Source organism: Anopheles gambiae, chromosome 3, assembly GCF_943734735.2.
Source record: "Anopheles gambiae chromosome 3, idAnoGambNW_F1_1, whole genome shotgun sequence".
Taxonomy (NCBI): domain Eukaryota; kingdom Metazoa; phylum Arthropoda; class Insecta; order Diptera; family Culicidae; genus Anopheles; species Anopheles gambiae.
Window position 1 is genome coordinate 65,228,222 of NC_064602.1, and position 25,680 is coordinate 65,253,901.

The window sequence follows — 25,680 nt, forward strand, 5'->3', positions numbered from 1 at the left end:
GCTCTGCTATTGGGGGTATCAAAAAGACACACGATCAAAGCAAACGTGCGTGTGATATGTTGCACATTTATTTCTAATTCAGCTAGCGGACGCAAGTGGAAACAACATTTTGAATTGAATCCATACAAAAGAGGATTCTGGATTTGTTTATTACGGTGCGCGTATGGTGCTGCACCTGTCCGTCCAGAATCTGCTGGCTTGTTGGATTGGAGTAGTTATCATGACGCCGATTGACCGGCAATGCCTTGGAATGGGCTCGGATCGGTAGGTTCATGTTTTGGTCGAGTGCATTCCGTGCATTTGTCGCGTCACAGCGGTAGCCCGGCAGCAACAAAGTCAAGACAAACTCTTACCCGGGTGTGGACTGCTATGCTAAGTTCTTCTTCTTCTTCTTCTTCTTCTTCTTCTTATTATTATTATTATTATTATTATTGTTATGAACTGTGTTCCTTGCACTTTACTTAAACACTTATTACTTTATTCACACATATTAAAACATACATAATAAATACTGATGAAACGTACAACACTTTAAAACGTACAATTGCGGTGGCCGCGCACCAGCCGCACCGAACGCCCCTGCCGAGAGCTCCTGCTCGATCGGCCTTCGTGCACACTCTGCTCGGCGCTCGGCACACACTAAGCCTTGTGCGCTTAGTGTGTGCGACAGTGTGCGTGTACACACTGTCGTCCCCCTGGACGTTGACCGGTGGCAGCGCAACTGCCACGGCAAGTCCAGGGGTCGACACGCACGGCTGCCCACAACATCTCCCCCTTTATTTATCCGGAGGGGTCGAACCGACACGGGATATTCCACTGAGGGAATACCGGTGTGGTGACACCCCCCCGGCCGATGCTGGTGTATTCGGTGGATGCTGTGGCGCGGACGCTTCTGCTTGCCCTACGGCTACCGGCACCCCTTTTCCGCCCCGCCATCATCTTTAATCGCGCTCGATCATCATCGGCTACGATTACTTGCGGCGGTGATGATGCTCCCATTCCAACCTGCGATGCTGCATCCAAGACTGCTGTTGTTGATGCTGGGCGGCATGGACCCTCGCCCTACCTTTACCCGTTCCTGCTGCTGTTGCTGCTGCGCTCTGCTACTGATGCTGATGCTGGGCGGCATGGACCCTCGCCCTTCCTTCACACGTTCCTACTGCCCGTTGCTGCTGGTGCTGATGCAGGTGCTAATGATGCTGCAACCAGGGCGGTATGACACCCTCGCCCTCTTGGTCACGATGCAGCGAGGGCGGCTTGATCCTCCGCCCTTCCTTTGCGCGTTGCTGTTGCTCGTGGTGCTGGATCCAGGGCAGCCTTTCCTTCGCCCTCTTTTAGACACTGTGGCTGTCTCCGGGGCGGCATGACAACCTCGCCCCCATAATACAGAGCAACACCCGGGACGGCATGAGTCCTCGTCCCTTTTCCACACTGCATCCAGGGCGGCTTAGATCCCTCGCCCTCTTAAGACACAGTGGCTCGACTGCTGTTGTAACTGCAGGGCGGCATTGACCCTCGCCCGCTGAAGCTGTGGCTGCAGCCTGGCGGATGACGCTCTCGCCCATAGCCCGGCAGCAAGGCGGAAAGCTTCCTCGCCGATGACGCTGCCGGCGTTGCTTGGACTGCAGCCTGGCGACCTTCACACGTCGCCGAGAGTGTGCAGCGCTGCCCCTACGGTCCCCTTGATGGGACGGCAGCCGGGGGCCTCGGTCTTGGCGGTGGCGGCGGCCCAATCCTTCCACGGGATTCCCGGAGCTTTGCCATCGCGATGGCTGCTGCGATGATGCAGCGAAAGACGTGCCCAATCGCGATGGCGTCCGCGGGTTCGTACTGGGATCCCCCTTACGCAGGAGGATCCCATCCTCGTCGCCACTGTTATGAACTGTGTTCCTTGCACTTTACTTAAACACTTATTACTTTATTCACACATATTAAAACATACATAATAAATACTGATGAAACGTACAACACTTTAAAACGTACAATTGCGGTGGCCGCGCACCAGCCGCACCGAACGCCCCTGCCGAGAGCTCCTGCTCGATCGGCCTTCGTGCACACTCTGCTCGGCGCTCGGCACACACTAAGCCTTGTGCGCTTAGTGTGTGCGACAGTGTGCGTGTACACACTGTCGTCCCCCTGGACGTTGACCGGTGGCAGCGCAACTGCCACGGCAAGTCCAGGGGTCGACACGCACGGCTGCCCACAACAATTATTATTATTATTATTATTATTATCATTATTATTATTATTATTATTGGCGTAATGGCCTACGCGATCATGCCGGCCTTTTCAGGACTTGAGTACCACGTAGCCGGATAGTCACCCCTTGCTACGGCGGACGGTTCATACGCGGTTAGAACCCACGACGGGCATGCAGATGTGAAGAATGACGGCGTGCCGCGGGACCGCTCCTATCCAGCGGGTAACTTGCATACTGCCACACTATCTCCTGCTCGATGCATACGCTGCAGGCAGGGGGAAGGATGCACCTCCACGATAAAAAAAACACGGCTGTCAAATTATTTGTCTGCAAACTGCGTTATTAGCATGGATGAGCCAACCCGATCCAGCAGCGTTACAGATAGTTCACGTTAGATGGCGTGGGTTGGTCTAAACACATATATACATAGGGACAGGCACAACGACAGGCACGTTACATGGCGTGAGCTTGTCTTAACACATATATACATAGGGACAGGCGAGATGAGCGGCATTCAGTCGCAAGAATTCATAAAAGCCAGTAATAAATTTTGAACTTTGTTTACAACGAATGTTAAAAATATTACTATTTCACTCTCTTCTCGAATTTTGCGACATTTTCAAAATTTATTACGATCGTCACGTAATAAAATAATTCTTTATCACACTCGATTAAACGTGTAACTCGCATACCATTCGCTCACTGTGCCAGTGCGAAACTACGATAGCGGACGTTGCCTCGTGAAAACGGACAATAGACAGTGTGCGTATCAGTGAAGTTCGGTGTGCAAAAAAGACGCATCCAAGGAAACGACGTGCTAACCTAACGGGGTACGCCGCCCTGCACCGAACGAGAAAGTGATTCGTAGCGAATTGACCGTCGGAACGTTCGTAGTAAGTGTGGCGTAAGCTCTATACGCCTGTAAAGCATTTTAACGGGACGAAGTGAACAGTGATTGGAAGCGAGAATGAACACGAGCGTGAGTGATCGAGAAACGCCGCATTCAGCGGCCCAAAACCTGGAACAGCGGCCTGGATCGGCAGCGCCGCCGATTGCTGGTACAGGCGTGTTGCCACCATCGACAAGAGGAGACGAAGCCGGCTCGAGGTCACCAGTGGTCATCGGACGACAATACCCTTTGTCAAGTGTACCGCATGCGAACGGTTCATCGCAACTGGCTCCCAACGGTAACGACATTGAGCCTTCATCAGGATTGTTATCACTAGGCGAAGCATCATCGTTAGAACGAGGTAAAGTGAGTGACGTGATTTTGTCTCGACCGGCAGCAACCGAAGATCCTGTTCCGACGCCACTATGGCGAAACCCACCACCATTGTTCGATTTAGGCTCATCCCATGAGGCAACGCCATCGCGCTCGAATGAAATTGGGTTGAGGCAAATCGAACTTAAAATGGCGGAACTCGCGATCGAGCAACAGAAGCTCGATTTGGAAAAGACGCGCCTTAGTTTGCAAGTTATGCAAAGCAGGCGTGTAGATTTCTTAGGAGAAACGGCCGAAAATCCTGTGGAACGTGACTTCGAGAAACTGCAAAGTTGGACGGCTGCGACGGAGCGTTTAGGCAGATCGTTTGGGACACCCAACGGGCCCACCCCAGCTGCATCCACCACACTCCCCCCGTACCATCACCCAGCGGAACCGATGCACAGCACAAGCCGTTTCACCGCTACCTCATCTAGACGAAATGTGTTCAGCGGCCGGTACGACTTTTCGGACGGTCACACCATCCCAGCTTTGAATCAAAGCCAACTCTACGCCCGTCAAGGCAATTTAAGGGACCTTCCCCCCTTTTCTGGAAGACCGGAGGAGTGGTCAACTTTCGTGTCGAATTTGGAACGTACAACGATTATGTATGGGTACACTGACGAGGAGAATATAGAGCGTTTGTCGAAGGCTCTACATGGTAAGGCTCGCGAAATGGTGGGACACAGATTAACCGCTAACAATCTTCCGCAGATTATGAATGTGCTTCGGCGACACTTCGGGCGACCAGAAATCATTGTACAGAGCCTCATCCGGAAGATTCGGCAGCTTCCGGTACCGAGGTTAGAGCGAATCGAAACCCTCATCAGTTTTGGCAACACCGTACAGGAGATGGCGGCAATGATCACATCGTCAGGGTTGTTTGAATACTCATACAACGTGACTCTACTACAAGAGATAGTCGAAAAACTTCCCCCAATTCTACGTCGCGACTGGTCACATCAACGCTTGCGGTTGGGTGTCCCGACGATCGAAGATTTTAGCCGCTGGATGGAAACCGAATTAGAAGCAGCTAGCTACAACTCTGTTCCTTCATTTGATGACTACAGAACCGAAGTGACGACGTCTGAAAATCGCAAGCGTAATCCTACCACCTACACGAGGCTACATACGATAGTGAAGGATAACACAACAGGTGCGATTCCCGAGAGACGAGCCGACTGTACCGTCTGCCAAGGGACATGTACTAGTTTGGCGCATTGTTCCGATTTTGCGATGATGAACTTAGACCAGCGTTGGGACATTGTGAAGGAATACAGGCTGTGCCGGAAATGTTTGCGTAGCCACGATACCATTTGTCCTGAACGAAGGTTATGTGGCAAAAATGGTTGCGGACTGTCGCACCATAATCTTCTACACCGCGAAAGACCGTTGAGAGACACTACGCCACTGACAGCCCAGGCAGAGTCGCTGAATGCGCACAACTCGGCGAATGATGGTGTACTATTTCAGTACATCCCTATCGTCATTCACGGTAATGGAAAGACTGTGGAAACCGTTGCATTTTTTGATAGCGGATCGTCAGGAACCTTTGTGGATGAAGAGCTAGTTGCGGAATTGGGGTTGAAGGGAAATCCTCGTCCGTTGTGTATCCGCTGGACTGGAGAGACGGAGAAGAACGAGAAGGAATCAGTTCAGCTCGCGTTGAAGATCAGTGGAAGTGGAAATGATGGAAAGACGTTCATGCTCACGAAGGTACACTCGATTCGACATCTCGCACTACCACGTCAATCCATATCTGGAGAACAATTGAAAAAGAGGCATGAACATCTAAAGAACCTCCCTCTTACTTCGTACACCAATGCAACTCCCCGCTTGATCATCGGAATCGACAATTGTCATCTGATGAAACCACTTCGATACGTGGAGGGTAAAACGCACGAACCAGCTGCTGTAAAGACCCAGCTAGGATGGGTAGTTTTTGGCTCGTGCGCTAACTTTTCTGTTCCTCGAAATCATTATAATTACCACATCTGCATGTATGAAATGAATAATGAACCAGCTCTGGACACAGCGATCAGAGACCTTTTCTCACCCGAATCCCTAGGCATACTGAAGACACCCGCTAATCTGCTGTCGAAAAATGATGAAAAAGCCATGGTCATGGTCACCGACGGGACCAAGATGTGGAAAGATCCTATTCTTGCTGGCTCCATTTGCGAAAAAATGCAAGATTACGAGGACAGAGGCTACATCCGACGACTTCAGCCAGGCGAAATCTCCGCACAAGGTAAGAGAGATTGGTATTTGCCTAATTTTCCTGTCTTTAATCCCAACAAAGACCTGGAGGCGACGCAGAAGCACCATCAGAACATTATCGAGGATCACGTGCAGGAGATAGAGTACTTAACGAAACAGAATGCGACCCTGCGCGAGGTGAACGACTCGCGGATGAAGATCTACGAGCAGCGGGAGGTGAGCATTCAAGACCTGGCGCGGGAGAAGTACAAGCTGGTGCTTGAGTACCAGGCGGAGAAGAAGCACGTCAAACAGCTGTGTAGCAATATAGAGAGCTTAGAAACCGAAGTAGAGGAGCCGACCCGATCGCTCGAGGATGCGCGGCAGCAGGTGGAGGCGGACCGGCGAACGAAGAAAACGGAACGGCTGCTAGGTCAGCAGCAGCAACAATTGCCCGGGCAGCCTGTGATTGTAATCAACAGCTCGACCAGCCATGCATCGAAAGACGCCATACCGAACGTTCCTTCGCAGGAGGGCGTTAGCACCAGTCGACAGACAACCGAACCCTGTCAATCGGCCAAAGCGATGCCCGCTGGAGCGGCAAAGCAAAGTGATCCAGCAGCACCATCGGCCGGTGCTGGTGAGCCACGCACCGAGGAGGATGGAATCGAGCAGTGCGAGCGGGACGGTGGGCCCACGGCCGACGACCACACGCTCAGCGAGGACAGCGAGGAGATGCTGCGCATCATGCAGGAGCTCAAGCGTACGCAAAAGGTGTTAAGAGATATAAAGCTTTCACGTCTACCTACGGACGAAGTGCTTCTATCGATCTTTGCTGAGATTGAAATGATCCTTAATTCTCGACCGCTCACACATGTTCCCCTAGACCGAGAATCAGAGCCGCCACTAACACTCAATCACTTTCTTTTAGGAACAATAGACCCCGAACTATCGATAGGTGAATCTCGCGATGATCCCCCGACACTGAAAATGACATGGAAGACCTCCCAGCTACTCGCCCAAATGCTTTGGAAGAAATGGATATCGGACTACCTGCCTGCGATAACGCGAAGAGGGAAGATGATACACATGGTTAAACCTAACGCTGTAGGTGACATCGTTATCATCGTCGATTCGATCATGGCCAGAAACTCTTGGCCCAAGGGACGCGTTGTAGAAGTTATTACCGCAAAAGATGGGCAAGTTAGACAAGCGACCGTACAAAATTCGCAAGGCTTGATACGAAGACCGGCAACAAAAATAGCGGTGTTAGACGTGAAAAGTTCTGCGCAGAATTAAAATGCATCATTTAAAGTATAGGAAATAGTAGTAGGAAAAGAGCAATGCTTTGTGCAGCGGCTAGCAGTTTGAAACGGAGTACAAATGCGAGATTTGCACTGGGGGGGAGAATGTCAAATTATTTGTCTGCAAACTGCGTTATTAGCATGGATGAGCCAACCCGATCCAGCAGCGTTACAGATAGTTCACGTTAGATGGCGTGGGTTGGTCTAAACACATATATACATAGGGACAGGCACAACGACAGGCACGTTACATGGCGTGAGCTTGTCTTAACACATATATACATAGGGACAGGCGAGATGAGCGGCATTCAGTCGCAAGAATTCATAAAAGCCAGTAATAAATTTTGAACTTTGTTTACAACGAATGTTAAAAATATTACTATTTCACTCTCTTCTCGAAATTTTGCGACAACGGCCATGAACCAGCGGCGGACCTAACGATAGGCGGACTAAGCGGTCGCCGAAGATCTCTAGTCTGTAGTATGCCGTATGTCTACAAGTGGACAGATTATTAGCGACAAGGGCCCCCGGAAAGATGGTCTTTAGGGCTCCGTGGCTGGAGAACCATTTGCACCTCCCCTCCCCTCATGGCGACTACAATTTTAGGGCCTGTGACCGATGATCGTAGGGGTCCCATGGCCACCCCCCCCCCCCCTCATCCGCTGGAAATTTAAGTATACTGTTCAATCTTCCAACAGCTGTGTATCAGTACCCCCTCCTCCCGGTCATCAGTTACCATTGACAGGGGCCTCAATTCGTCTTTTCACCTTTCATGAACACCTTCCTTTCTTTGACCGATGGATCATAACATTCCGAAAGAAATTACATTTGGCGACAGTTGAGCACACACAGGCACGCTCACACCCACGAGCAGATGGCTCAGCATATCTATGTAATATACAGCATACGAAAGCAAAAAAAGCTTAGTATAACAAAGTTATGCTTAATGCTTAACACGTTCAGTTCGATGGCAAGCCCCAGGGACTGCCAGTGGACTTTCCAGTATGCCGGTTTTACAATCAACTTGCGTTCTAGATGCCGGCGAAAAGGAAAGTTGATTAAAATCAACTCCGGGATGAACGTGTTAATGCGAATTAGGGTTCTGCGCGTGAGCGGGCGTTTCCTTGGTCATTTTTATATTGCAGCAATTGAACTTATTGCGCTTTTTTGGTTTGATTTGTGAAAATAAAACTTCATCGCCGCAATGTGTATAAACGGTTTTTTAAGCGCCACAGCAACTCATGAGCATTGACCACACGCGAGAAAGAGATAGCGCTATGGAGGGAAAAAGCACGGACGACGGCTGGCAGCGATTGGCCGTCTGACGCACCAACACATCCAAACCTTTGACAGCGCGCTCAGGCGAGGGGAATGAGGCGGAGCCAGGGACGGGTAGCTCGACGAGCTGCTTGACAAATTTGCCGTTGGAGGGAAAAAGATGGCATGATAAAATTCTCAGAACTCCATGATTTCTTCCGTCGCTTTGCGCAGCGGGTTGTCGCCGACAGCGGTAATTAGGCTGCGCCAAAGGGGTATGCAATCCGCTTCACAACCAACAACAACAACAAATGTCAACAGTGTAGGACGTAGGATCAAGGGCCAAAGGCTTACAAACCAACATAGTTTGTTGGTATCACCACCGAGGATAGTTTGTATTTGACAAATGCCTTTAATTACAAAAAATACAATAGCTTTCTGTATCATATTATCTGCTTACAGCTAATAGATCTTGCGGCCAAATAGAGCGTTCAAAGAACATTGATTTAATTCGATTGCGATGAGCCTGAGAACGTGTTTAACAATTTTGCAGTAATAATGGCAACAGTGACAGCATGGCAGGTGCAATCACATTTGCCCCAAGTCACTTAATTTCCCGTGCCACTTGAAGAACACCTCCAATCAGATACCAGTTTGATTACGAATAAAGCTGCGAATGCTAGGGTCTACAATCCTACTAAATACTGCTGGCATAACACCGTCACAGTTGAAATTGGTAAATGCAGCTATTCCGGTAAGTTTTCCATCGCACACCAACGCACTACCTTCATCACCCCAGCAAGTATCCACGCCAAAGCAATATTTCGTACACATCAGGCTAATAGGAGGAAGCGAATCATTTGTATTATTAGCAGTGCAAAATAAATAATGATGTTTCAATGATCATATCCGCGGACATACTATTACTTACTTTGTAGAAATAATCATCCAATCAGCCCACGATCTAATGCAGGCCCTCTGTGACACTATATTCATGGTTGCGTAACGCAATTCGTTTCCAACTGATGGATCCATAAAAGTCGTTCTACCCCATCCAACTACATAGCAACGAGTTCCGGCTGGTAATTCAGATGTTTGAAGTGCTATCGGTGCCATATTAGTTTTGCCTTGGAATGCATTCGTTGGCACAGTAAAAACCGCAACATCAAAATCTAAGCTATCAACGGATGCTTTATAGCTAGGATGAGAGAATACATCAATCAAAGGGAGTTCTATGCCCCCCGATAGTGCAGATGTACTACCTCCGATGACCGTTACCTGTAATATTAACTCGTCAAAGTGGTGTTCACATACACAGTGTCGATTAGCGACTTACATTTGACAAGAAACCAAGCAACGGAAACATTTTGCTGGCCGATGTAATTCCGTGAGTAGGAGTGATAATACTAGCGGCGCAGTAAAACTGACCGTCATAGCGCAGACTAATAGCGAATTGATACCTTTCGATCTTCTTCGCTCCAATACCATTCACTATGCGTCCAGATTGCACTGCTCCTGTTGCTTCGACCTTGACCTTATCATTTCGCTGTACTGCACATTGCGATTCTGCTGGTGCAGCAACCACATTGCTGCAGAGCAGTCCCAAAAGCACTACACTAAACACTTGCTTCATCGCTTTCACAACTATGGAAATGCTGCAAACAGTCCCCTGTATTTTAAGCAGAAATTTCCAATACTTCGTTACTGTTTACGCAAAATAAAGTGTGTTTGAAGCAGTGAGGCACTCTTATTGACAAAAGAGTGTTGAGGTGTTTTTCTATTTGCTTTGAGTGTCCACAACCAGTAAAATCTGTTCAAATAAGGATTGATACTCTACGTCGAAAGAAACAAGATTTGCAGGTATATATCTGGCGCTCGTTTGGTCCCAAGACAAGAAATGGCAGTTTTTTAGCCTTTAATAATTTCAGTGGAAATTGTTGTTTTTCGCTATGAAAAGATTTGATTTTGATGCGTAGCCCGTTAGGTGCGAGTCGATTTTCATAAGAAAGCACCAGATCCCAAAATGCCAGTTCTCATTCAGTTGAGCACGACGGCCAGAAATAACTGTCGAACTGTCTGACGAGATTCTAGTATGTGTAAGAAAGCTTAAGCGCCTCCGACCCGTAGGTGCAGCGAGTTCGGGTCGGATCGGCTTCGACGTAGCGCACTCGCTGCATCGACGGGTCGGAATCGATTCCGACTGGCTCGCACCCAACTCCGAGGCAGGTAGCGAAATGATTCGTATTACTCGCCACTAGTGAGCACCACCGCCACAGCAGCAGCAGCACGGACAGCAGCAACAACAGCAGTAGACACATCAGGATGAACAGCAACAGCTGTAACTACAACATTGAAAACAACTGCAACAACAACAACAGCCTCAGCAATGTTGAAAATAATTAGCCTCTTTTGCATGCGATATAGCAAACCTTTTGGTTAATCAACGGTCTCCCAGAGTTTAAGCTACTCTCCAGCTGGCGTGATCCATGAAAATACTTACTTTTCAGGCCATTCGATAAACTTACTATATACCATTAGTGTTCAAAATTTTTTCCTAATCTAGCGCATATCGTGCCTGGCAGATCTACCGTGCTAAGTTAGCACTGCTAACATCTGGATCCAGAAATCAGGTCCATGCGATCTACACGAAGTTTACGGCAGCTTTTGATCGAAGTTTTTGACCGAAAATGCCACTGTGCAACTCGAGTGTACCAAAAAGCAATATGTTGAGTACACTATCATTAATTCTGATTGTATCATCATGCTTTTTACAGATGATTTCACAATTTTTTTCCTGCATAAACTAAATAAACTTTGCGCCGCAACGGAATTTGCTCAAACTACCGTAAAATCCAAAGGTAGCTGAAGGCAATCTAAACGTAGCTGAAAACGATCCAAACGTAGCTGAAAACGATTCAGACGTAGATGATTGTAATCCATTCTCATGGATTGCGATCCATAGCAACCGGATAAAGATTCAGAGGAAAGTGAGAACAGGTGTATACTTTATAGTTAAATATCAAAATAACGCACTGTGATAAATTGTGTTTATCAATCAATGCTATTAATACGGAAACTGTAATTTCGTTGAATAACGCCACAACTTCTTAAGTACCACTAGCAAACATTTACATGAGCTCTGAATCACAAGCACCATGCGTTTGTTTTGTTGTTTATTTTGACAATTAACAGATTTATGATGAGTTAAATATGATTCAAATATTCGAAACGGTTGATATGAATGAGGTGCACCTTTTTTTTCAAAACGTTCCATAAATTCTAAAACGGCGAGATGTCAATCTTACCCATAGTGTCAAACCAACTCAGATTTCCCCTTACATTTGTTTGAAAAGTTGCCAAATCTGTGCAAATAGCAAGGCAGCTACTTTGCATACACACACCAAGACAGCTACAGTGTTGTTTGTGTTTTGAAGTTCGTGTACCGTGCGTAACATCTGTGAGATGTATTAACCAACAGTTGATTGATAAAAACAGTAAAAAACAATAACTTAATCTTCCACCATTTCGTAATCATTCAAAAAAGATCAAAGAACTTTTGAAGCTATTAAAATTGTACATGTTTGTCTTATATAAACCGTGTAGGGAACATGCCGCATGATCACGACACTCGAACTATTGTCAAATGGAACAGAATGCTTCGAATCGAACGGCCAAATATTGGAATTGGCTCCTAACATGGAGAACAGACGCTCCCAGGTAGAGTCATGAAGGTCAATCATTTACCCCCCTCTCAATTTAGCCATGCAACCCATAGGGTTGGGTTTCCCCGTACATCCAAGCATGGAAAATTCAGAGATATGTTACCGTTCTATACGACGGGGACGTATTGAGTAAGAATAGCAAGTGGAAAGCCTATGTTAACCTTCTAGAGCAGGGGTCTCCAAACTACGGCCTGCGGCCCTCAAGAGCTTATAATGCGGCCCACAATGACTTTGCCAGAGTTAATATAAATAATACGTTATTATGACTTTTTCAAAAAAAAATGTATTTTTCACTTTTCTTAGACAAAAATCAAGCTTTAGTAATACAAAACTGTACAAGTATCGTTAGTATTTTGTTATAAAAACGAGATTTAAACGTTCAGTCATCAGTGAAAGGTAGCGTCAAATGGCCCTCAACATAGTTATTTTTGAAGCAATGCGGCCCGCGAGCTGAAAAGTTTGGAGGCCCCTGTTCTAGAGGATTCGGATCCACCTCCGTAGACTTAAGGTTTGGAATATATATTCAAAATGAACCCCCTTTTTTACGCATTTTCGAACCATCCATCGTTATAAAATCTTATCAGTGTTTTCCTTCCCTTCTTTTTATTCACGTTTGCTAAAAAACGATTAAACACCAACATCTGCAGTCTGGGTAGTTGATACCCCGCTGCCCAACCTTAAAATGGTGTTCGAGCGTCTGTAGGCCAAGCAGAAGGCGAGCGATAACTTGGCATAATTGTAAGTCCTGAATTGGTCGCATTTTAAAGCAAGTCTTGCAATCTTCCATGCCTCTATTCTGTTAATCATTGTAGTGCAATTCAGGAACCAAATTACTAAGAACAGGTGTATACTTTATAGTTAAATATCAAAATAACGCACTGTGATAAATTGTGTTTATCAATCAATGCTATTAATACGGAAACTGTAATTTCGTTGAATAACGCCACAACTTCTTAAGTACCACTAGCAAACATTTACATGAGCTCTGAATCACAAGCACCATGCGTTTGTTTTGTTGTTTATTTTGACAATTAACAGATTTATGATGAGTTAAATATGATTCAAATATTCGAAACGGTTGATATGAATGAGGTGCACCTTTTTTTTCAAAACGTTCCATAAATTCTAAAACGGCGAGATGTCAATCTTACCCATAGTGTCAAACCAACTCAGATTTCCCCTTACATTTGTTTGAAAAGTTGCCAAATCTGTGCAAATAGCAAGGCAGCTACTTTGCATACACACACCAAGACAGCTACAGTGTTGTTTGTGTTTTGAAGTTCGTGTACCGTGCGTAACATCTGTGAGATGTATTAACCAACAGTTGATTGATAAAAACAGTAAAAAACAATAACTTAATCTTCCACCATTTCGTAATCATTCAAAAAAGATCAAAGAACTTTTGAAGCTATTAAAATTGTACATGTTTGTCTTATATAAACCGTGTAGGGAACATGCCGCATGATCACGACACTCGAACTATTGTCAAATGGAACAGAATGCTTCGAATCGAACGGCCAAATATTGGAATTGGCTCCTAACATGGAGAACAGACGCTCCCAGGTAGAGTCATGAAGGTCAATCATTTACCCCCCTCTCAATTTAGCCATGCAACCCATAGGGTTGGGTTTCCCCGTACATCCAAGCATGGAAAATTCAGAGATATGTTACCGTTCTATACGACGGGGACGTATTGAGTAAGAATAGCAAGTGGAAAGCCTATGTTAACCTTCTAGAGCAGGGGTCTCCAAACTACGGCCTGCGGCCCTCAAGAGCTTATAATGCGGCCCACAATGACTTTGCCAGAGTTAATATAAATAATACGTTATTATGACTTTTTCAAAAAAAAATGTATTTTTCACTTTTCTTAGACAAAAATCAAGCTTTAGTAATACAAAACTGTACAAGTATCGTTAGTATTTTGTTATAAAAACGAGATTTAAACGTTCAGTCATCAGTGAAAGGTAGCGTCAAATGGCCCTCAACATAGTTATTTTTGAAGCAATGCGGCCCGCGAGCTGAAAAGTTTGGAGGCCCCTGTTCTAGAGGATTCGGATCCACCTCCGTAGACTTAAGGTTTGGAATATATATTCAAAATGAACCCCCTTTTTTACGCATTTTCGAACCATCCATCGTTATAAAATCTTATCAGTGTTTTCCTTCCCTTCTTTTTATTCACGTTTGCTAAAAAACGATTAAACACCAACATCTGCAGTCTGGGTAGTTGATACCCCGCTGCCCAACCTTAAAATGGTGTTCGAGCGTCTGTAGGCCAAGCAGAAGGCGAGCGATAACTTGGCATAATTGTAAGTCCTGAATTGGTCGCATTTTAAAGCAAGTCTTGCAATCTTCCATGCCTCTATTCTGTTAATCATTGTAGTGCAATTCAGGAACCAAATTACTAAGCAGTACTCCATGCACGAGCGCAAATGACAAATAAACAACGACTTTAGACATAAGACATCACTGCATTCACTGAATTGTCTAAAAATAAAACCTAGCATCTGGTATGCCTTGTTAAATAAACAAATAAACAAATTTCTAAGGTTCTAGATCATTTTTTAGACACCTAGTAGCAAACACCAAGTATGAGTCTCTTCGTCTATGGGGCCCCTATCGAGCACAGAAGCTCTCGATGAGACTACTGTATGTTATACAGCGCCTACCACAACTATATGGACAGTCGTTTTTCGCGATTTGCAGAAAATACATAAGAGATAGATTTAAACAGTGAATATATGAGTTGTGCAGAATACTATTTCACATCTTTGTATATTTTTTTCAAATTTTTTCAAAACATTTTTACACGACTATGACGAAAAAACAAATTTATGGTCGTACCATAACTATAAAGACACTTCGAAAAACAAGTATCATGTGCTAACTGATTGTTTTGAAAATGCAAATCAATGTATGTAAACAGTTTTTCAAAAACAATTTTGAAATTGCTGTGAGAACCCTATCAATTTTGTGAACAACGATTCAAAACTGATGCGTTCAAACAAAAGCGACACAAAAACATCAACAACGATTTTTTAGCAGAATCTAAATATTTGCTGCTGTTACATACATAGTTAAGGAATGTAATCCTAGTCTGATAATTTTTTTTCCTCCCACCACCCACTTCACCATAGATATTCTCTTAGACCGCTACAAAGGCGCCTGTGTTTGTTTGTTTTGGAGGAACTGTTTTGGTAAATGAATTTTGAGAACACCAAAAAGAGAAGGAGTCCAACATTAAAGAGATTGAAGATAGGTACACGAATTAGAGTCAGTGATAGGACAAAATATGTTTAACACTTTAAGCGCCGCGTCATATGAAATCGCACGACGGCTTTGTTCACCGCTCAGCTCTGTATCTGACGCTCACCAATTCTCTTGATAACGAATGAGGTAGGAAAGAGAGAACGAGAACGACATGTGCTACGCCGCTTATCGAAATGAAACAAAAGAGTGATAATAGTCGCACGAACAATTGTCGTTCTCATCGCTCTCTTGTCATGCGCTACGTGCTCACTCGCAAACTGTGACGTCAGGCCGGCGGTCAAAGTGTTAAATCATCTGCAAACATTAGGAAAAAATTGGATGGAAGAACAGAGCACACGTCATTGACAAATAAAATAAAAAGTAAAGGACTCAAAACACTTCCCGACAAACAATGAAACTCATAAGAAAAACCGTCATTCAATTTAATTAATTTTAATTAATTTAACTTCAATGAGCAGAGATTGGGGGATTTTATCGAAAGCAGCTTTAAAATCAGAATACACAGCATCAACCTGCAAGGCAGAGTACATGCTTGAGAGTGCTGAGGAAACAAATTCGATAAGATTAATGGTGGTGGAGTGGCCAGCCATAAAGGCATGCTGATTTGGAATGATCCACGATTTCACGATTTCCATAAAAGGTAAACGAATAAAAGATTCAAAGACTCTGCTGAACGCAGATAAAATAGATATGTTACGATAATTAGAGATGCAATCACGATCACCCTTTTTGAAAACTGGCCTTATCCATGCTTGCTTCCAAATATTCGGAAAAGTAGCCGTGGATAAAGAAAAATAAAAAAGGAAAGAAACGGGAAGGGCTAGTGCTTCACGACAATGAAAGAGTAAAGCAGCAGGAATACCCTCAGGACCCGGCACGAAGGAAAGTTTAAGGTTACCTAACGCACGTAAAACAGAAGCAGTGCTTACAGAAACAAATTCAACATTCAGAACATTGAGAGGGTTGAATGAAACACTGGCCTCAAAGCTTGCAGAGTTATTTAAACCATTTTCATAAACACTCGAGAAATGATCGGCAAAAAGCGAACGAATGTCATTCGGGCACGAAGCAAGCACATCACCAAGTGACATACTAGTAGGGAGGCCGTTATTGTTTCTCATAGAGTTAATGTAATTCCAAAACGCTCGAGGGTTTGAACGGAAACGAGATTGAAGACACAAAACATATTATTTATGACGATATCTATTATATGGTCTGTAAGGGGATGCTGCATATTTAAATAACCTACGCGTGTACGGTGAACGCCAAGTCCGGTAAGCACGTGTAGCCCGATTTCGATCCCTAAGCAGAGAGCGCAGATGGCGGTCGGACCACGGAGGGGAAGGAGGTGGTCTGAAGGGAGGAGAACAGGAGTTTGAGGAAGTGATAACTCATCTATATGCGTACAGACAAACAAAAATGACCAATCAATAGAGGACAAAATTACACGTAGCCTAGCATAGTCAGCCTTCTTATAATTGTAAATAGGGCTAAGATTAACACTTTGCGCAGAAACAGGTAAGTTCGCAGTGCATAAATATTCAATTTCAAGAACAAACGGAGGATGGTGGGCATTAATTTTTACAAGAGGAAGATCTGCCTCATAAACGGAACACGGTGAGTAGTTAAGAGAAAACAGTAGTATAAGGTCAAGCACGCGATCGTTCCGGATCCGATCGAACCGTGGACAGTGGAACAGCACGTGTTCAATGTCTTCCACGGCGTCCCCACATTCAGGGCAGTTGGGCGAGCCATCCAGGATGCCTTTCTCGACGAAATAGGAGCGCAAGAACCCATGCCCCGTAAGGAGCTGGGTGAGGAAAAAGTCGACTTTCCCATGCTTGCGGCTGACCCAGAGATTAATGTCTGGAATCAGCCTCCTCGTCTTCAATCCTGGTGCCCCTGGTTGCCCTGCACCCGTTGTCCACTGGTCCTGCCAGGTCCTCATAGTCTCCTCCCGTTGCCGCTTTCGTATTGTGCCGTATTTCCCGTGCCGATTGAACACCACCGCTCGCTACCTTTTCGTCGTGGCAGCGGATATCCTCCTGCATGAGGAGGACTAACGGGGTGGTGTTGGCGACAACGCAAGCGGCATCATAAGACACGGTCTGGAAGGCGCTGGCGGCTCGGAGAGCCCCCGGTCGATGCACCCTTTGGACCGATTTGCGATGGGTCTCCTTATCGAGCACCCTTGGCCCCCAGGTTGCAACTCCATATCGGATGATACTGTTGCCGACGTTCACGAGTTGTCTCCTACTGCGGCTCTTAGGACCACGCTTATTGGGCATCAGGAAGGTCAAGGCGTTCGTAATCCGTGAAGCCTTATTGACCACTCTTTCCAGATGACGGCTGTGGTGCTGTTTGCGGCAGAGGTCAACTCCCAGGTACTTCAGCGTTTCCGTAGATTGAATCGAGTGACCGCCCGCTTGTAGCTCTGCGAGCTGCAGGACATGATGAGTACAGAAGATCATGAACCCGGTCTTTTGGTGGGCAAGTTCCAGTCCGGCTCCTTGCAGCTACCGCTCGATCCTCTCCAGGTTAGCCGTTGCTAAAGCGCTGACCTGTTCCGTGGTCCTTCCCAAAAATGTAAAGGCCACGTCGTCAGCAAAACCGATGATGTCCGCTCGTAGTCCTTCGAGCGGCAAGCGGAGTAGGTCGTCGTACGATACGAAGGACATCGTGTCGACGTTGGCGCCAAGTTTAACGAGGCGACGCACCACAACGTCAGCTGGGGCAAGCGCAAGTCTATTTGTACCCATGGTGATGACATGTGTTTTTGCACGAATCCGCAACACGAATATTTCCTCACGAATTAGGTATTTTCTTTCACTAAATTGTGCAATTAATCACGAAAGTATATTTCTGCGAATTCACTGCGAGATTTATTTCAATATAGATATCACTCGCGAACACGTCTTCACGACCCGATGGCCTTCGAACGAAAGAGAGCGATCTCCCGTTACTTGATCCTTTGATCACTCTCTCCCGGATGTTAGAGATCGCATTCCTCTTGTATTACACGTGGCGGCGAGACGTGTCGTCACGCGATTGGTCGAGAGAGAGAGAGATTATAGTATGAACGCGTTCGAATTCGTGTGCGAATACATTCGCGTTCGGGCTTATAGAACGAACGCATTCTTCTTATAGCTTATAGCGAATTCGGCATATAGAACGAACGCAAGTCGACTTTTTTCTCTGTTTCGAGTGGACCGTTTTATCGGTCACCAACATGCTTATCCGTAACAGACGTTTTTCGGACATTTTTCTTTATCTAATTGTAATTACTCCAGTCATTTAACTTATGAAAGCAAACCAAACATCAAAGAACTTTATTGTCCGTGTTACTGTTTTCTTTTGTGTTCCAACGAACGAGATTCGTATAACACCTTGTTAACAAAATAAACTCTGAATAAATATCGCTCGCCTTACCATCAACATCGGGATGTGCCCTATAGTTTAGCAGAGTCTGCTCTTTCCACGTTTCACAAAAACCGAACAGCAAATGGCTGTATTGCTGTTCGTTTTCTATTGTCCTACCCTTTAACATTCATCGAGCACTAGAGTAATTATTGTTTACTTTTCCTTGTCCTGTCTTTATAAAACCAATAACTGCACAGATGTAGAGTAAGGCAACAAACAAGTGTAAAATGTAGTCATTTTTTCTTAACTTAGTCTGTACTGTCAAACATATTCGATGATCGTCATCGATGATCTTCATAACATCAGGTTCGTATTGTGAGATGCGTTGTACAGGATTTGTACAGGATCTGTGGTCGTTGCTCATGACAGGCTTTTTTCTACGCCGATGTACTGTTCGGTGTACCAGATATTGTTCATACCATACTTATTGCTACGATTAGTTTCCATAAAAATAATCCTACCTTGCAACACCGAACAGATCTTACGCTGCACACATTTTATATTAGCTAACATTCCAAGTATGTATATAAATCCTAGTATATGGAGATATAAATATCGGTTTAAATATGTTCTTCCAATTAGTCTACTATGAGTTGTATCGTTCGCTAGAAATATGTAAAACTTTATAAAAGCGTCTAACAACAAGCATTATGTCCGGTAGCCGTACACGATTCGCCTTGTATGAGCTCTTGCCAGAGGTCGTTAGCGCGACATTAGGTTCTAGATTGGAAAACAATCGATTCTATTCAACGATAACCCTATAGCAATAGTCTCATCTGTCCCACGTTTCTATTTGGAAAGGGAAACTTGATCTACTTTCGACATCGACATCTGTGTCTAGCACAACAGGTATGTGGCGGGAGCGTTAATCAACCTACTCGTTCTCTTAAGTTGAAAAATAAATCTCTAATAACAAGCTCAATCATTTTGTCTACCATTCAAAAATACAATTCCTTCTAGTTTTGCTATCTATCTGCCGAATGGATGGATGTAGATCTATTACAGGATATCCTGTAGCATTAATAAGCGGACAAACGAACCGTGTACCGTACGTCCGCAGATGGCTGTAGCTACAGACGACGGCCACCCTCGTCCATTGTCCACCAGAAGATTTACACCAACCATTCGGTGGCCAACGGAAATGTGAGCTTTCCCCGGATCGTGTTCGTCGCGGCATAACACGGAATGGCATGGGACAACTTCAGCCCGAACGGATAGCAACCGGTCGGAGTTGTGCGCGTATCCTCCACAAGCAACACACAAGTGGGACCGGTTCCAGCACCACATCCGTGAAAACTATCATACTGACCACACTCACCATTGGCAACACAGGCGCACTGGCCTTTCCTACCAAGCGTACATCTATTGGTACCGCAGCTGGTGCCGCTGCCACTGCTGTTGCTACTACAGTTGCTGATGCTTCTCCTACAGCCTCTACTACGCTCGCGGCTACAACGGTGAGCACTATTATGACTACTACTACTACGACAACGACGATCATGATTAGCGACGGTAATGGTGACGTTTGGGGAACAGCAGGAGTTCGTTGGTGAATCGAGGCGCACGAAGATGCCACGCCGCATGCAGCTTTCTTCCGCGCAATCATGTCAGACGGCGGTGCCCGTGTACAGCTGGCCGGGAATAGCCGTCGGTATTAACGGTTCCGGTTTGAACGTGCGTCTCAAGCGCTAATAGGACAGAGGAAAAGAGGTAATGTTAAAATGCATAATTTAATAAATGAGACACATAGCTATCGATTGCAATTATATTATTGATAATAAGGTAACATTTTTTTATACAGATAAAAGTTTACATTCACTAGCTTTGATAATGTTGGTATGACTGCACTATTTCAAAAATGAATACGAATCAGCTTGTAGCAAATGATAAAGTCATCAAATGGCCCCGTAAGAACAGCATCCTCGAGGCGTAGGACAAACAAGTTATGAATAAACCAATCAATTATTATGGCCAAGCCCATAAATGTGGCTATCTCAGCCTAGTCCATGTGGTTAGGACAGTATTAAAAATATTCCTTCACTCTTAGGTTTATTCCACAACCAAACATTTATGAGATCTAAAATGTATGTATGTTCTGTCTAATCCAAACTAACTAAATATGAAAAAACTTCATTAAATTATGATCCAGCTTGATAAAACGCCGACCATATCTATATGAACAGTCGATTTTCACGATTTCCGGTAAATCAGGATGAGAAGAAGACGAATGTATAAATTGTGAAAAATATTATGTCATATTTTAGTATATTTTTTCAAAATTTTAGGACCATAATTGTATTACTTATTACAAAAAACAATTTAGGGGGGTACCATAACTATAAAGACATTTTACAAGTTCACTTTTTTGCAGTTATTGATTGTTTTGAAAATACAAGCCAAAGTATGTAAACATATTTTCAAAAGCTCATTTTAATTTTCCATGAGAACCTTGTAAATTTAATAAATAAAAGTCCAAAACTGATCTGATCAAATGCTAACAAAAGCGACACAAAAACGATTTGTTAGCAAAATCCAAATGTTTGCTATTGTTCCATGCATAGTTAAAGAAGGTAATCGAAACCTCTTCCTTTCCTTCCACCACCCACTTCATCTTCGATGAATCAAGCGTTGTCAATTCTATCTTTTATTGATCAAAAGAATATTTCACAATTTAATAATTTAAAGGCCTTGTTTTACTGTTTTAAGATAAATTATAGAAAAGCTAGCAAAAAAAATAGAACAAGTAATATTTAAGTATATACTTACGTCATTACAGTTGCCAGGGCTTATCAAAAATTTGTAAACCATATACGTCGGAATGCACAGAACCGATGACAGTGTCAGTGCCCAACCGGCAGCCACACTCCACTCAGGATACTCGTATTCCTCACCAAGCATTTCCTCATAACCGAGCAGAGAAAATATCAAAATGCACTGAAAGAAACATGATTTTTGGTAAGATAACGAAACTCTCCACACATACGATGATACTTACGAACAAAAATGTCGGACTGATGTACTTCCAGCAGATGCGCCAAAACAGTGACGGTTTCTTGCCCAGCATTTGTTCGATGTCGGCGGAGAAGTTTTCCACACCGTAGAACCAAAACACGCCGGCCGCTTCGACAAATACCACGAACAGTATCGCCAGACCGGGCCCGTACACGTTCAGGAAGTTTACCAAGTACACACCACCCTGCAATCGAAAAGTGTGAAACGTTTAGAAATAAGAGCACAATGAGATAAGGCGCGCAGGTTGAATGTAGATTTCACGTTGGTTTCAGAACAATTGAAGCGTTCAAAATCTCATAAATTGTGTTCGATTAATTCAACAAAAGTCACTGACCAAACACACACACACACACACACTCGCGTTTAGTGAATGAGTGGATTAAATGTAGCTGACCAAGCAATGTATACTTGAGAAAGATACATATCCAGTGCAATGACACGGAAAAGGATGATCCTTTTGCACGCCTTGCCCACTACCACTACGGCACACCTACAAAAGGTACGCACAGAGGGTGTGAGGATGGACACGTTATTGCGAGATAAATCGTTCCCATCCAACATCAACCCGCCAACCACCAATTCATTCTACTCGTCCGCAAGCCGTAAGATTAAACACGGAGCTTTAAACGGTTCTCCATTAGCTCATGAATAAAAACATGACCACCACCTCCCTCCTAATGTCTAGCGGAATGCTCAAACCCTCACCATGGCGCCGTAGGCACGTATCGTAAGTGATTGAATTAACTCCGGAACATTATTTATCACTTGCCAGCCACCGCGCACACAGTCACAGGACTCCAGGCCGACGGGAAGGGAAAAAGGTTTACTTATCAATTCAAATGCCATGAGAATGTCGGCTCCATTTCGACGGAGTGTTTCCAATGGTCAGTATGGGCACTTCTTTTATCATCTGTTGTGCGATTGTGGATCCGTGTTCTGTGGAAAGTGTACTTAAAATGGTGCGGGAACAGACAGCAGCAGTAGATAAAATGGGCTTCGCTATTTTTCACTGTTTTTCCCATTGCTCCTTCAGTTGGTCATTATCCCGACAATCGACGGAGAAGTGGTATAAAACTTCCATCAATGCCACAGCTCATCAACCTAAACTACGGCAGCATTGTTCACTTTACGCCGTTCTAGTAGGAGGCTTTCTTTGCTTTGTCTGTGCTTTGCAATTGTATCCCGAGGATGAAATAGTTCTTTTTTTACTATACCAATGTTTCAAGAAACGATTGAATGACGCCTGTTCATTGCGTTTCTCTGGAACTTGTTATTCCTAACTTAACGGGCAACCAATCAACGTTTTATGTTGACCACAAAAGCCGATTGCGTGTCCGTTCTTGGTAGTTATATTTATTTCCTTGTCGTACTTTAACATCAAACAGAAATGTGCGTGCTATTGTTCCATAGCCCAGTTCTATTGTTTGTATATGCATTCCATGACCTCTTGAGCGTCCTATGGTCATGTATTGAAGAATACTAAGGTTCTGTAGCAGATATGGATATTACACCAGTTATTGAATTATCTAAACGTCTAGCTTTTAGTGGCGTCGAATAGCAAGAGAGACTTAAATGCTAGAAATAGTCGAACCTCTGCGTACATCGCCTCTTGTTTTGCTAAACAACCGTAGTTGACCTAAAACTGCTATAGAATTCGAGTTCTTAGACTTGAACTGGCGCGTCGTCATATTTCTTTGCATATTTCATATTCTCTTAGGTGGTTTTGGCAAGCGGCGAAGGACCTTTGCTACCGCCGATTTCATAGATAGTTTTAAACAATTGGAATCTGCGTTATTGTTGAAAATATCCAATAAACAATAGACAGTTTGTGTTATAGTAAAAAGAAGGAAAATCTTATACTAATATCACAGAGCCGGTTTCGTAGTACAGTCGTCAACTCGTACGATTTAACAAAATGCCCGTCATGGGTTCAATCCCCAAATAGACATCCATCTATGGTCGGCTGACTATCCTGCTATGGGGGGAATCAATTAGTCACTGAAAGCCAAGCCCACAAGTGGGTAGAGGCAGGCCTTGACCGACATCGGTTGTTGAGCCAAAGAAGGAGAAGAAGAATATCACAGAACAAGGTATGAGGTATAAATCATATATCTGTTTATCTAAAAAAATCTATGTTTTTTACTAAACAGATAAGTAGTTCATTTTCAAAAATGCCAAATCATTCATACTTTTGGGAACAAAAGTTAGAGCTTAACCAAGGAACTCATATGAACATTCAAGTAAATTATATAAAAAATGTTTTTATATTCTCTTCACTCCCGGAAAGCCCTCTGAAGGCTATGAAATCTTAATCTCAAAATTGAGTAGTTTTTCTATCGGTTGTTTCATGAAAATGGATGTAATGTGCAGGACTTGTGCATCTACCTTTTACAAAACTTTTCTTGTCCGAATTAAGTAAAAAACATGGAAAAATAACATATGTCCCTCGGCCTTAAGATCATTGCGTACTTAGTTTAATGATAAACATTGCGGCAATGTTAATTAACTCCAGACAACAGAAAAATTGGACAAATTTACCAAAAACGCTCAATTGTGTTCATAGCAAACAAATATTAAGGCCGGGGGACACTGTCCGTATTCGCTAGTGTAATTTCGATTTTCATTAGCGCATTTGGCGGTGCCTGGTGGAAGCTTTTTTTGGTCGTCGGGAGAATGGTTCAACCGGATCTCAAAATTAATTAGTTATTTCACCGTTTTTTCGTGCGAAACGACTGAAATACTTGCACAACATATTTATCTATCAATTACAAGGCTTTTCCAGTCCAATTAAAGTAAAAAAAACATGGAAAAATAACGTATTTTCTAGAGCGGCTCCAAATTGTTTGGCAAAATGCTTCGGTCAGCCGCCGCCAGATGCTCTAGTGAAAATCGAAATTACACTAGCGAGTACGGACAGTGTCCCCCGGCCTTTATGCTCAAAATTTCGAGTTTTATAGCTGCTTCTATTTGATAGAAGTATCACAGTCACAGTGTTTCTGTAATGTAGTAATTAAAAATAAAACCATCATACTCACGTATGTCATTGTGGGTAGTGCACAGATGTAAATAAGTCCTAGTAGTATCAACACAAACAACTCCCGCCGACGACCGATGGTGCGGGGATACTCATCGCACAGTGCCGTTATCATCGCTTCCAGCCCGCCGAACGTTGAGTCTAGCCCGAGCGTGATCAGCATCAAGAAGAAGATGATCGACCAAAAGACGGACCCCTTCATCATGGCGATCGCTTCCGGATAGACGATAAACACCAAACCCGGTCCCTCGAGACCGACCTCCTCGATCGATTTGTTCTGCACCTGGGCCATATAGCCGAGCACGGAAAATATGACGAACCCGGCCAGAAAGCTTGTGAGACAGTTGATGCTGCTCGTGAGCAGCGCATCTCGGTAGCAGTTGTTGTTGAACTTGTTGTAGCTCGAAAGCGCCAGCAGCGTACCGAATCCGGGCCCAAGCGAGAAGAAGATCTGTGACGCTGCATCGATCCATACCTGTTGAATGAGCGTGCGTTAGGAGGAGGAAAAATAAACTCTGCAGGACAGTACTCCATGCACACTTACCCGTGAGTTGTTTAGCTTGTCCCACTGTGGCGTTAGATAGTAGCGTATACCTTCGGCAGCACCGGGCAGTGTTACACCCCGGGCCAGCAGTATGAGCAGCACCACGTACGGTGCCAGTGCCGTCACCCATACGACCTTCCCGGCACTGCGGACACCTTTCCACAGCGAGAAGTACACCAGCACAAACACGCCGAAGACACACAGGGCGAGCGAAGGTTTGACCGGTCCCATAAAGTCCAGCCCGTTCGATTTGTACTGCTCCAAAACTTGCCGCCTAGATAAAGGATATTGTAAAAAATTAACACTCGTGTTAGATGAAACAATAAGTCACCTCATCAATCTCAGTGGTATGGATTTCATTGCTTAGCCTCACTTTACGATTCGTACTTTAGAACCACTGTACAGCCGCACATCTAGTTTATAGGCCACTTCCAATCATCCATTTCTCCATTCCCGTTCG

The 25,680-nt window shown here is 44.5% G+C and overlaps 2 protein-coding genes and 1 long non-coding RNA gene across 7 annotated transcripts in view; 1 reads left to right on the forward strand and 2 right to left on the reverse strand.

Annotated features, from left to right (window-relative positions):
• The first annotated feature begins 2,510 nt into the window (after positions 1-2,510).
• Positions 2,511-7,329, forward strand: LOC133393411 (uncharacterized). 2 transcript variants are annotated; one of them, XM_061658327.1, is made up of 2 exons: positions 2,511-5,712; positions 6,592-7,329. In XM_061658327.1, exons 1-2 carry the CDS (start codon positions 3,168-3,170, stop codon positions 6,957-6,959), a joined length of 2,913 nt encoding a protein of 970 aa, XP_061514311.1. In that variant the 5' UTR covers positions 2,511-3,167; the 3' UTR covers positions 6,960-7,329. The 2 variants fall into 2 exon arrangements, with proteins under 2 accessions (XP_061514311.1, XP_061514310.1); XM_061658326.1 differs by having other exon boundaries at positions 2,511-6,434; positions 6,592-6,708.
• Positions 7,330-8,551: 1,222 nt separating this feature from the next.
• Positions 8,552-9,884, reverse strand: LOC133393440 (uncharacterized). The gene is made up of 3 exons (XR_009766164.1): positions 9,558-9,884; positions 9,153-9,499; positions 8,552-9,059 (listed from the first exon to the last, which is right to left on the reverse strand). It is a non-coding gene; the product is annotated as an uncharacterized LOC133393440 (long non-coding RNA).
• Positions 9,885-18,509: 8,625 nt separating this feature from the next.
• The window catches only part of LOC4397708 (sodium-dependent serotonin transporter), a 55,397-nt gene continuing 48,226 nt past the window's right edge, over positions 18,510-25,680 (reverse strand). For all 4 annotated transcript variants that reach the window (XM_061660473.1, XM_061660472.1, XM_061660474.1 and 1 more), the window contains exons 5-9: positions 25,221-25,494; positions 24,678-25,151; positions 21,626-21,826; positions 21,397-21,564; positions 18,510-20,318 (exon numbers count right to left, since the gene is read on the reverse strand). In XM_061660473.1, coding sequence (XP_061516457.1) covers positions 20,238-20,318; positions 21,397-21,564; positions 21,626-21,826; positions 24,678-25,151; positions 25,221-25,494 — 1,198 coding nt within the window. In that variant the 3' untranslated portion in view covers positions 18,510-20,237. The remainder of the gene's footprint in view (positions 20,319-21,396; positions 21,565-21,625; positions 21,827-24,677; positions 25,152-25,220; positions 25,495-25,680) is intronic.

Bases quoted from the DNA above. Each gene is read 5' to 3' on its own strand.
- LOC133393411 (XM_061658326.1), top strand. From the start codon at position 3,168: ATGAACACGAGCGTGAGTGATCGAGAAACGCCGCATTCAGCGGCCCAA.